General features: G+C 40.1%; 1 protein-coding gene across 1 annotated transcript; it reads left to right on the plus strand.

The window, feature by feature from the left end:
- Nucleotides 1-1,968: 1,968 nt before the first annotated feature.
- Nucleotides 1,969-4,880, plus strand: SLITRK5 (SLIT and NTRK like family member 5). Its single transcript, XM_055703262.1, is given in 12 exon segments — nt 1,969-2,562; nt 2,564-3,031; nt 3,033-3,311; nt 3,313-3,501; nt 3,503-3,667; nt 3,669-3,872; nt 3,874-3,927; nt 3,929-4,222; nt 4,225-4,417; nt 4,420-4,532; nt 4,534-4,720; nt 4,723-4,880. Coding segments are annotated over 12 exon segments (2,886 nt in total). The 3' UTR covers nt 4,869-4,880.
- Nucleotides 4,881-13,143: the final 8,263 nt, after the last annotated feature.

Genomic DNA, 13,143 nt, shown 5'->3' on the forward strand with positions numbered 1-13,143 from the left:
AGGGAAAGGAAGAAAGGAGGAGGGAGGGAATATTGTATTTGCCTCCTTTAATAACCATAATTGAATTAAAGTTGTAAAATGCCTGGGAGTTTTAACACTGACCGGGCAGGTTTTCAATGCCTTTTTTCTTCCACACACCCCCCCCCTCCGAAGAACTGTTGGTTAATGGATGAATGGATCTGATCGAGCTGAGAAAGAATATGCTAGATACATGCCTTTGAGTAAGATTTCTGCTGCCTTTACGCAGTGAAGCCTTTTGCTTTGAGTAATTCCAATTCAGTTGACGTCTGGTCAGAATTAGAGAGAGATTCACCAAGACTTCCGATTTCTTGCTGCATGACTGCCTTTGCTGCAAGTGCTAGATTTGCAGCCGTGAACCTGATGCCACAGGAGATGTCTTGCAGTACTGAGACTTCCCGTTTTTTAGGATGCGTTCCTCCAAACCAGAGTTGCATCATGAGAATTGGAGCTCTGAGGTGGACGATAGAAAATGCAAGCCTGCTCCAAGATCCCAGCGTTTAAGCCTGGATGATTTATTAGTCTTCCCCTACTGACACACACAATGCATTTATTTTCCCTGTTCATATTTTTTTTAGACTAGCAGAAGTAGAAGAAAGCCACAAGGAGTCAGAAAGACTGCAAGAAGGAATGGAAATGGGATTTGTTTCCAGCTAGGTGGAATTTGGGTATTAACTTACTGACATAGGTCAATGGTAGGGTTTCCCTTCCAACCCCCTTGGCTTTTAATCAGCCTGGGTGTCTTCTCCCCTAAAGGATGAAGAGTACTGACAGCCATCGCTGCTTATAATCAGTAACTCTGATGCTTGGAGTGTTGGCTATGAGATATTTCCATGAGACCTATTTAGATCTCTCCACTTCTACCAGCCTAGTTTTGCAGAACATTGGGAATAAACGCTTTGTCAGATATGGCTGAGTCTCTGAAGATCATCTGCATGTTTTACATTTTTCACAAATTTGGGGTGAGTGGTTAAAACATTTCCTTTAAGTGTGTGTGTGTGTGTGTGTGTGTGTGTATGAGAACTGAAGATCTCTGTTTGCTAGTCAGCTCTGTTACATTGTATATAACTTGGGGGGGGGCAATCATAAAATAGATTAAAATTATTTACTTTTGTGAAGATATAAGATTTCTATCACTGAGGAGAGCTGTTAAGTGCACTGAAGTAGGAGGTTAACATATTTAATCTCACTACTGAAGAATTCCAGCACAAAAGTCATATGGGGGTGCATGGGGGAGTGTGTGTGTGGGGGGATCCATGCATGTCTGTGTGGGGGTGTGTGTGCTTTGCAAATGTACAGCTAGAAAAAAAGAAAAACACCATAAAAAGAGTTTTAAGAAATGTGTGATGTAAAGAATGTGTCAGTATTCCCTCTGTTGAATTAAGCTGCCGTTTTCAGCACTGAGCATTTTTCTTTGGATTCCTACCATGGCGTTTCCACCACCGGTTAAAAATCAAGGTAGAAGGAGGGGAAGACGGTGGTGCGCTGTTCAGTGGGGAGGTTCTGAAGGGAAGGGGGAGCTGGGTAATAGGGGAGGTGGGAAACCTCGTAAAATGGTGCTTCTTTTCTCTTAAATTAGAACCGTGAAACTGAACTGACAGCCATTTTATGTATATTTATGGGGCTGGTCATGAAAAAGAAATCCAAGGAAGCATGGAAATGCACCCCACACAAACAGAACCAGAACAATTCCTACTGTGACCTCACCTTTTTAAACACCGCAGGCATTTGACTTGCTAGGAGTTGCCTATCAGCCTTTTAATCAATCCATGTCATCCAGTTTTCAAAAGTGTGGGAATTAGAAGTGACAGGAGTTTTGTTTTTTTTTTGATTAACAATCCATTCTCTACCCCACTGAAGATACATATAAACTTTGTGTCCATTTTAAGTTTTATGAAGGTATACTATTACGCTGCTTTCTTTTTTCTCCTTATCCTTACAGGAAATAAAATGTACGCTTGCTGCTCTACAGTAACTTTGGAACAGGACCTCAACAAAAAAATGCATATCTGGATGCTGCAGACGATCGCATTTGCTTTAACATCACTAGTCCTTTCGTGGGCAGAAAGCATCGAGTATTATGGGGAAATCTGTGATAATGCGTGTCCTTGTGAGGAGAAGGACAGCATCTTAACAGTGAGCTGTGAAAACAGAGGGATCATCAGCCTTTTTGAGATCAGTCCACCAAGGTTCCCTGTCTACCACCTCTTGTTGTCTGGGAACCTTTTGAACAGGCTGTACCCAAACCAGTTTGTAAATTATACGGGGGCTTCAATTTTGCATCTGGGGAGCAATGACATACAAGACATTGAAACTGGGGCCTTTCATGGTCTGAGAGGTTTAAGAAGGCTGCACCTGAACAATAACAAGCTGGAACTTTTACGGGATGACACTTTCCTTGGGCTAGAGAGTTTGGAATACCTACAGGTCGATTATAATTATATTAGTGTCATTGAACCCAATGCCTTCAGCAAACTACACTTGCTGCAGGTGCTGATTCTGAATGATAACCTCCTCTCCAGTTTGCCCAACAACCTTTTCCGTTTTTGTGCCCTTAACTCACCTGGACCTGAGGGGTAACCGGCTGAAGCTGTTGCCCTATGTGGGCCTTTTGCAGCATATGGATAAAGTGGTGGAGCTACAGCTGGAGGAAAACCCCTGGAATTGCTCTTGTGAGTTGATTGCTCTAAAGGATTGGCTAGACAGTATCTCCTACTCTGCCCTGGTAGGAGATGTGGTTTGTGAGACCCCTTTCCGCTTACATGGTCGAGACTTGGATGAAGTCTCCAAGCAGGAGCTTTGCCCCAGGAGGCTCATCTCGGATTATGAAATGAGACCGCAGACACCATTGAGCACCACAGGGTACTTCCACACTACCCCGGCTTCGGTCAACTCTGTGGCCACTTCTTCTTCAGCTGTTTACAAATCCCCCTTGAAGCCCCCCAAAGGGACCCGCCAACCCAACAAGACAAGGGTGCGCCCCACCTCCCGCCTGCCCTCAAAAGACCTGGGATAACAGCAACTATGGCCCCAGCATTGCCTACCAGACCAAAATCCCCGGTGCCTTTGAGTGCCCCACTGCCTGCACCTGCAACTTGCAGATTTCTGACCTGGGCCTCAATGTTAATTGTCAGGAGAGGAAGATTGAGAGCATTTCTGAACTGCAGCCCAAACCCTATAATCCCAAGAAGATGTATCTGACAGAAAACTACATTGCACTGGTACGCAGGGCAGATTTTGTGGATGCCACTGGGTTGGATTTGCTGCATCTGGGCAATAATCGGATCTCGGTCCATTCAGGACCGAGCTTTTGGGGATTTAACTAATTTGCGAAGGCTGTACCTGAACGGGAACCGGATTGAGCGGCTGAGCCCAGAGCTGTTCTATGGGCTGCAAAGCCTGCAGTACCTCTTCCTGCAGTACAATGTCATTCGAGAGATAGAGGCAGGCACCTTTGAATCTGTCCCCAACCTTCAGCTCTTGTTTTTTGAACAACAATCTGCTGAGGTCTTTGCCGGGGAACATTTTTTCTGGTCTGTCTCTCTACAGGCTGAGCCTGCGGAGCAACCACTTCTCCTACCTGCCAGTGAGCGGGGTGCTGGACCAGCTGAAATCCCTGCTGCAGATCGACCTGCACGAGAACCCCTGGGGACTGCACCTGCGACGTGGTGGGCATGAAGCTGTGGCTGGAGCAGCTCAACACCGGTGTCCTGGTGGACCAGGTTATCTGCGAGTCCCCTAAGAAGTTTGCCCAGAGCGACATGCGGGCCGTCCGGGCGGAGCTGCTGTGCCCCGACTACTCGGACATCCTCGTCTCCACGCCCACGCCGTCCCCGGGCCAGCTGCCGGCCAGGGACCACCCCCTCCTCCTCCACCGTGCGCCTTAACGGCACGGCGGCGGCGGGCGGCCTCCGCGTCCGCAGGCGGCCCCGGCGGCAGCGGCTCCTCCGTGCCGCTCTCGGTGCTGATCCTCAGCCTGCTGCTGGTCTTCATCATGTCCGTCTTCGTGGCGGCGGGGCTCTTCGTCCTGGTGATGAAGCGGCGCAAAAAGGGCCAGGGTGACCACGCAAGCGCCAACAACTCCGACGTGAGCTCCTTCAACATGCAGTACAGCGTCTACAGCGGCGGCCACCAACAGCACCACCACCACCCCCACCTCCAGCAGCACCCGCCCCACCGCGGCGGCGGGGGGGGCGGCGGGGGGGGGCGGCGGGGGCGGGGGGGAGCGCGGCGTTGCCCAAAGTGAAGACCCCCGCCGGCCACGTCTACGAGTACATCCCGCACCCCTTGGGCCACATGTGCAAAAACCCCATCTACCGCTCCCGGGAGGGCAACGCGGGTGAGGATTACAAAGACCTCCACGAGCTCAAGGTCACCTACAGCAGCCACCCCCTGCAACCCGGGGGGGCGCGCCGCCGCCCCCGCCGCCGCCGGCGGCCGGCGGGGAGGATGCGCCTGTGCGCAGCCCCGCGTACAGCGTGAGCACCATCGAGCCGCGGGAGGAGCTGCTCTCCCCCGGTGCAAGACGCCGATCGCTTTTACAGGGGCATTTTGGAGCCCGACAAACACTCCTCGTCCACGCTGGGTACACCCGGTTCCACCCTCCCCGACTACCCCAAGCTCCCCGCCGCCTACACCTACTCCCCCAACTATGACCTTAGGCGTGCGCACCAGTACTTGCACCCGGGGCCGGGGGATGGCAGGCTCGGGAGACGGTGCTCTACAGCCCGCCGAGTACTGTCTATGTAGAGCCCAACAGGAACGAGTACCTGGAGCTAAAAGCAAAACTAAATGCAGAGCCGGACTACCTCGAAGTGCTGGAAAAACAGACCACATTCAGCCAGTTCTGAGAAACAGCCCCCCCCCGCCCCCCTCCGCCCCCAACCCCCGCCAGCCACAGCAACTCCTTCTCTAGAGTATTTGTATTTAACAACCACACGCCAAACAAACGTAAATGCAGACCCTCCCCCCCCACCTCGCCCCTCCCCTCCTTTTTTTCCCCGTTAAATTCATTTTATTGTAGGGTGAAGTGCCTTGGCACAGAATTTTTCAGCTTCGGGGAATGATTCTGGAAGGGTGTGCTGTTTATTTTATTTTATTTATTATTTTAATTTAATTTGATTTAAAGGGTTTTCTTTCTCTTTTTTTTTTTTTTTTTTTTTTTTCCTTCTTCTACTTTTAATGTGTTTGGAAGTAAGAAACCACCTATTGTGTAAATTGGGCACAACACTGGCATTGTGCCTGTGTCCATGTGCGTTTGGGCAAGGTGGCAAGAGGGTCATGTCAGGTCATATTCAGTTTGCAAGTACAGAAGTCATGGTAACTTTTTGGTGGTGGTGGGTTGTTTTGTTTTGTGTGGGTTTTTTTTGTTCAGACATTGTTTAATTTTGTTTTCTTTCTGGTTGAAGAGTACAGCGCACATTTTCCCCTTTTAGCCATGTGTGAGTCTAAATGGCTTTTATGGAGAGATTAGCACACCCTGACTTTAATACAAGGTTTCCTTTTTTTAAGGATGTGTTTGTATGCTTTCTGGACTTTTGAATTAAAAAATATATTATGATCTTTAAAAGGATCACTGTAGATGTGGACAAATCATCAAGGAGTGCAGAGATATATGATCCATAACTGGTTAGTGAAAATAACTTATTGATGAAATATAAAAAAAATATTTTATTGTAGCACCTATTTTTATATGCACATTAGCATTTCTCTTTCCTTCACTATTCTAGGCCTAATCCTGCAAATTCTTACTTGTGAAAGAAGTCCCAGCTTAGGCCACCGTCCTACAGGCACTTAAGCACATGAACAACTTTACCAATGTGTGTAAGTCCTGTAGACTCACTCATTGAGCAAAGTTAGTCAAACACCCAAAAGATTAGGATAGAGGATGCAGAACTATTCTTGCAAGTAAAACTACTGGGACATTTAAGTGTTTCTTCTTTTTCAGGATGGGGTCCAAAGTCTCCAGATTGCTTTAAAGTGTTGCACTACATTGAGAGCTTTTTTTTCCCAAAGCTGATGTAGTATCAGAAGGACCTTTTAAATCATTACAGATAATGCCAATTATGACCAAATCTTTACGGACAATCTAAGATATCAGATCTGATCACAATAGAAAAAAAATGATGTTTCTCTATTTAAAAATGTACCTTTTAGCAACCTCCTGCTCAGGCATCTGGTTGGGCAAGCTAGTGAGGGACATGTAGGAGGCATTCATTTTAGCAGGAAAAAAGTGTTTCATTTTTGTCACTTGGTGGTTTTTTTTCTTTCTTTTTCTCTCTTTTTTATTAGTTAACCAAAATTTAATGATTTTACAACTGTTGTAGCCAGTTTCTGATTGTTTAGTCAAGTAAAATTGCACTTGTACAGATCCATGTGTTTACTGGCATCCTGAAAGACCAAATAATGGACTGTACACGTCTATATACAATGTCTTTACCCCTTTGGGCAGCAGGCAATGGCAAGGATATTCATAAACAGAGAATCACTGTAAGATGGGACAACTGATGTCTCATATGTATCCCAGCACATGTGATTTTTTAATAGTTTCTGAATAAACACTTGATAAATATTTCAAATGTAAGATCATGAAGTAATGAGTATCTGAAATTTAAAATTTCTTGCCAAAATCATCTGTTTGTACGTTGGATTCTCTTTACTATCAATTATGGCTCATCAGAAAGATCTAACATTTCCAGGCAAAACATAATTTGTTCTTTATTTTCGAAACATGACATACGGCAATTACCAGCATACATAAGATGGGTCAGAGAGCAACACAGGGATATGTGTTTCACTAACATGTTGAATAGGATAGTTTTATATTTACAATTTGTTTCCTTACTGAAGTGTTCTTTGAAATATGGAACAGGGTAAGTGATATTTCACCTGTGGTTTTGTCTTTCTTCATTAGATTATCATGTTTGGTGATGTTTTCAGAGTTGCTGACTAGTACATATTTTATGGCAAAAGGGCTCTGTTCTGTTCTGCTTTTCCTATCCATATATGATGTCACTTTCTACAAAAACAAAGCTATAAAACTGGTCTGTTAAAATTCAGTATAAATGGTTTGTTGGCATGTGTTCTTCCCTCTATGCCACCCACACTGAGAAAAAGGGGGGAAAAAAAAAAAAGCATGACTGTATTTAGCTTGATTTAGCTTGGACAGTTTAGCAAGTGGAGTGTTATTTCAGTTTGAAATGCAGGTATGAGGAGTTTTCTTTTGTCACAAGAGACACAACACATGGCTGTTCTGTGTACTGCTCTCTATCTCCTGCAGACTTCCCATTGACACTACGAGAGATGTGAGTGTTGCTGCCGAGGTGCAGTTTTGCAGTTCTAATTCTGAATTACCGCCTTTATAACTATTGCTGAAACCAGTGGCCTGGTTCTCCTTCCATTTAAACTCAGTAGAGGCATGCTGTTGTTAAATGGGTATAAGTAAGAAAATTGTCAGACTTACTGGCTTTGTCATTCACTAAGAGAAAGGCGAACTCAGTAAGGATTGAATGAGAAGGACCTGCAAACTGTGTCTGTTCATGTATATATATTTTTTTTTTTTCCTGTGTGATTCCAAACTCATAAACAGAAGTTTGCATAGGTGTCAATACAAATGTAGGATTAGGTCCTTAATGTGAAAGGTACATTTAACATGGCATTCTGCCACAAAGAGGCAGCATCCACAAATGAGTAAATGAGCAGGAATTGCTTCGATTTTTAAGAAATAGCTGATAGAAATGCCTCCACAGTCTGTTTATGCTTGCATTCTGATGCTGCCATTTCTGAGGCTGGTAGTACTTCTGCTTCCATATTTTCTACATGCACTTAATAACTGGTAATGAAGAATTTTGCTAACGGTCTGCACTAAAATCAGAACAATTAATTTAAATCTCTTCAACTTCTCATCTTCAGTAGAAAAAAATAACAGTTCCATTACTGGAGGAAAAAAAATGTTATCAATTACCTTCAGAAAGTGCATTCTTGAAGATAAATCCTTAAAAAAAGGATGCAGAGTACAAAATAATATTCTTTAGTCCATAATTATCCTGAAACAGACCTGAAAGAGCTATTTGTGAATGAGGACTTAATGGAAGTAGGATTTCCCCCTCAGTATAACTCATATAACATCTGTGGAAAATTATAATAAGAAAAAGCAGATGAGAATATGACTTGATAAAGGGAGATGTGCCTCTGATTTGAAAACAGGATAATTTGTTTAAAGAAAACCCATTTGTATAAGAATGTGATCTTTGTTTTTTTAGCAAGAACAGTGAAACCTTCTGCATGATGGTCTGCTGAGTTAGTGCTGACCGAAGAGGTAAAAATGTGAGGGAAAAAAAATCGTATTTTGAGAATTCTGAGTATTTTTTTAGCTTATTTTAGTTTGCTTATCAGACAGGATTAAGTTGATTTTTAGAGTGATGTTTTCCCTTTTTTTTTTTTTTTTTCTTGTTGTTCTGACAGGTTGTATTGAGCTTATTGAATCTCTCATATGGTCTCACATTTAATTTCAAAGGTGCAGGAAATTCTGTGAAAAAAGATGGAAAAGAGTCCTAATTTCTCAGTATAACTACTAGAATCAAACCATGGATTGTGATACTATAGAACATTTTTTCTTACAAAGTAAATGAAATATTCTTTGTACTTTCTTTTGGGTTTTTTTTTAGTATTGTGACAATTTAATATCCTAAATCCTAATAGTGACTTTAGGGGTGAGACACCTTTTTCTCTTTCTTGCTCTCCTTTTTCTTCTCTTCTCTTCTCTTCTCTTCTCTTCTCTTCTCTTCTCTTCTCTTCTCTTCTCTTCTCTTCTCTTCTCTTCTCTTCTCTTCTCTTCTCTTCTCTTCTCTTCTCTTCTCTTCTCTTCTCTTTCCTCTTCTTTTATTTTCTTTACCCTCTAATTTCTAGACTTTCTTACACACTGCATGAAACACCAAATACTATGTCAGTCCCATCATCAATTAGAAGTCTGATATAAACACAGTTTCCACTTTTATAATTCTAGAGACCAAATTCTCACACCTTTTTTTTTAGATTTATCTCCCATTATTTTAATGGTCACTTAAGGTTATAAAAACATGTTCAGTTGATTTTGCATACTACAGTATTTAATTTCTGACTGTTTTCCTATGTTTTCATTTTTTATAAAGCTTATAGCTAATTCTTGTGAGTATTCCTTTTAGGAAAATATTAGACATGGTGGTACCTTTTCCCATATCATGTAATAATTTAATTCTTAAAGTAATATAACAAAATTAATGGCAAAATATAATAAAAAATGATCCTCTGACCTAAGGAAAACAGCTAAAAATCTAAAAAGAGCTAAAAAGTCAGACCAGAGTGTTTTGTGTTTCTTACAGAAACTTGAGAGTCTGCTTAATGCATATGGTTCCCTCTCAGGGGGGAGAGTCCATTAAGGCACTACGTCCTGAAGGACAGGGTAAACAAGAGCTCCTTCATTATTAGAGGGCAGGTTCTTTATATTGCTCCCTGTCTCCAGGGAACCCAAATAGCCTTTCATTTGGTTAAAGACTGGCATACTGCAATGCAGCATCACCAAAAGAGCTTCTAGAGAAGGGGGCCAAAATCTTTGGTTGTCTTATGTAGAACTCAGAACACTACTGGCACTACTGGCATTAAACAAGAAAAATGGGTAGGGAAGGCAGAGTGAATGGCAGACACAATTCCATAGCTGTCAGCCTTCAAATGGTTTTCACATTTCTATTGATTATTTGATTGTAGGGAACTTGTACCTCTTCTCTGCAGCATCCATTTACTCTGGAAAATGTAGAGCCTGAAGCTAAGGAGTGATGAGAGGCTGGAGGAGTAGAGGAGTGAGGCAGTTCTGTGAAAGTGAACAGGATAGCAGCACTATGACCAGGGCGGCCGTACTACTTACTCATTTGCATCATTTCCCAACCCTTCTAAGAAGCTTTGCAATGTGCTCTGATAAATTAGAGAGCATGTAGATCTCCGCACAGTCCAGCAATGCTGTCTTACGGATTTGTGTTTATCCATCTATGTATAAATACTATCCTAATATAAATATCACAGTTCTTTACAATTTATATTGTTTTTTCCTGTTAATTATTCAGCCACATTTCAGAGCATCTAGCAGTATGATAATAATCCAGAAATACTAAGCACAGTTATGCTTTAGAATAATGGTTTATTCTTAAAACACTGAACAGAACAGAGTTAGGAAACAAAAAGAGGCACATTTTGGTCCTAGGAACCAGAGGCATTTAGTTAATTGAATATACAAAGAAATAAAGTGTAATGAAGTTTGTAATTAAATGGTTATCAAATTAACTATTTAACTTACAGCTAATGGACAACATTTTGCTCCTAGTTATGCAAACACAAAACTGGATTCTGTTGACTTAAGGAAGTTAAAAACCATTTACGTTGCTCTTATGAGTCAGGCTTTTTGTCACTGAAATAAGCCATTCTTTTAGTATTTCTGTTTTGTAAAGTGGAAAATTTGAATACAGTAATGATAAACATTTGTAGTTCTGCTATGTACCTCCAAAATTAATTACATTTCCAATCTGCTGACAAATTAACTGAACATTAATGTAGTATAGCACTGTAAAATTTATCTCAGAACCGTATTGTCCTGATTGTATGGGAAGTTCAGTTTATGTCCACATATACATTTGGAGAGAATGATGGACCATATGAAAAGACAGCATACCTTTATTTATTTCTGTGGGCTTGGTCCTGAAACCTTGAATTAGATTAAATAGGTAATGATAAAAATTGTTCTCTTTGTGGTGTTTTTGCCATGGAAGATGCAACCACTTTTACTGCATTCTTGCAGCCTCCTATTTAACGTATTTTTAAATTTTGCTATTTTATAATTTGCTATAGTTATAAAACTATAGACCATGTCAAACACAAATTATTTTCTTTTTCTGTTTGGACATATGATTACTATTGTATATCATGACATGGTTCTGGGTGACCTTCCAAAAATGTGTCTAGAGTGGGCTAAGATAAACAGTGGAAATAGTATTTGTTTAGCTCAATATTTCATGTAATAAAAAATTTTATTCTCATGATTTCAACAGTATATCTGATTCTGTGAACATTAGAATATTGGCACCTTCTGGTAATTTTGTACCAATACTGTGGCAAAAAGTTTATATTTCTGTTTGGGAAAGGGGTCAGAGTGTGAGATTGCTGTTGTCAGGGAGATCATGTCAACTTTATTCAAAAATACTTTTAAATAATAGTACTGAGTAAGTTAGATTCTTAAAACTTGAAAGGTGACAATTTAGTACATTTTTCTCATTTCTGGAAAGGGAGCTTAATTACCAAGTATATTATTATTTTAACTATCTGTATTTTTTTAACATCTGTATTTTAAAAAAGAAATATATATGTGTGTGTGTATATAGGGAAGTGTATGTATACATGTATATATAAGTATGCATATATATGTATACGTATGCATACACTTACATTTATCTGTATTTCTTTAATTAAAATTGTCTTTACTCTGATGTAAGAACATTTCCACATATGTTTTGAAATCTCTTAGGCCTGGAATGAAGCTGAAGTGCTTCATATAACATAAGAAGCATATAATGCTGTATCCAGAGTCACCAAAAAGTCACTCCAGTCCTACAAGACTTCAGTTTGTCTAATATAGTAATATAAATTTGGAGTTTGGGTTGCTAAGAACAAAAGTTCAGGACCAAATCCAGTTTGCAACTGGCACAACATAGACTGAGGGCCATTACTGTTCCTGCACCTTAAAACTCTACCTTTTACATTTGAAGTATTATCAATTAACAGGAGTGGCCTGAATTTAACTTTGCTGTAACTCCATTACAATAGCATTTACTTGCTGAGCCAAATGGTAAACAAATACATACCAAATGTATTTATAAAAATGAAAACAGTTCTTACAAAGTTATCAGTATTAGATATCTGAGTTTATTTTTAAAATAATAATTTCATAAATGTATTTTATTATGCAGTAATTATCACATGACAAAGATTTTTCTCTTTCTAGATGCTGAACTTAGGTAAAATATTTGGGTTTTTAGTCACAACTGTAATAAAACTGGTAGTCCCAAAGGCAATTGCTTTCTGCTAAAATTAAAGCAGGTTTGTTGACAGTATTGATACTCTTCAGCTACGATACAGTTTTATCACTGTAATTTATATTTCAAAATTTATAAAATTAAAAATTTTAAATGCACTTTCAGGTTGAAACTTTATTAAGTTGAATCAAATATGCCATTACAGTTATCTAAAATGTATTAGTTATCAAATTTAAAATGGCTTTCACATAGGCTTTTTTAAGTCATTCATAGAACTTTTTATAAGTGACATAATGATGTAGCTACATAGGTTTATGTGTAGTTACATACAGTACTGCACGTTCAGTTAAATTTTATCTGATAATTTATAGCAAACCCAAATGTATAGGATACAGTACATTTCACATTAAGCTCAACATTCAAGAATATGTACATTTTTCTGTTTTCAGTGTTATAAGAAATGCCTACATTAAGATAAAGAACTTGAACCATATACTTTCAAAGAATATTCTGCTGAATCATTTCTTCTCAAGTATAAATATCTTCCTTTAGTGATGATGAAAAGTGCACCAAAGGAAAAATTGGCTAATCAGTATATTTGATGTTTTTGAAGTGAATGAAAATTCTCCCATTTATTTTATTTTTTGCAAATATGGAATGTCTTTACGGTTTGTCTTCTGGTTTTGTCTCTTCCTGTTAGAGACTATTTATTAGCTTACCGTGCATAGGGAAAATGCCTGCTGCAAAGGTGTTTCAAATCTCAGTTGGTTCTAACTTCTCTATTACTTATAACTTTGGCAGTTTCTAAAGGTTGTTTTCTTTCTTCAGTGATAAAATTATGCTTGATCTTTTAAGGGTGGATATTTTAAATTTATTTCCATCCAAAGATAGCATGCAATATAGTCAATACTGGTTGTGGAAATTATTTAAAAATACTATATATTGATGGGTTCATAAAGTTTATGACAGTAATGTTTAAAAACATTCTAACGCTTTAAAATGGAGTTAACAGTTACACATTTTCTGTTTTGATTTTTGGTTTCCTTGTCTTATTTTTTTTTCCCCTACACAT

Source organism: Falco cherrug, chromosome 2 (genome assembly GCF_023634085.1).
Source record: "Falco cherrug isolate bFalChe1 chromosome 2, bFalChe1.pri, whole genome shotgun sequence".
Taxonomy (NCBI): domain Eukaryota; kingdom Metazoa; phylum Chordata; class Aves; order Falconiformes; family Falconidae; genus Falco; species Falco cherrug.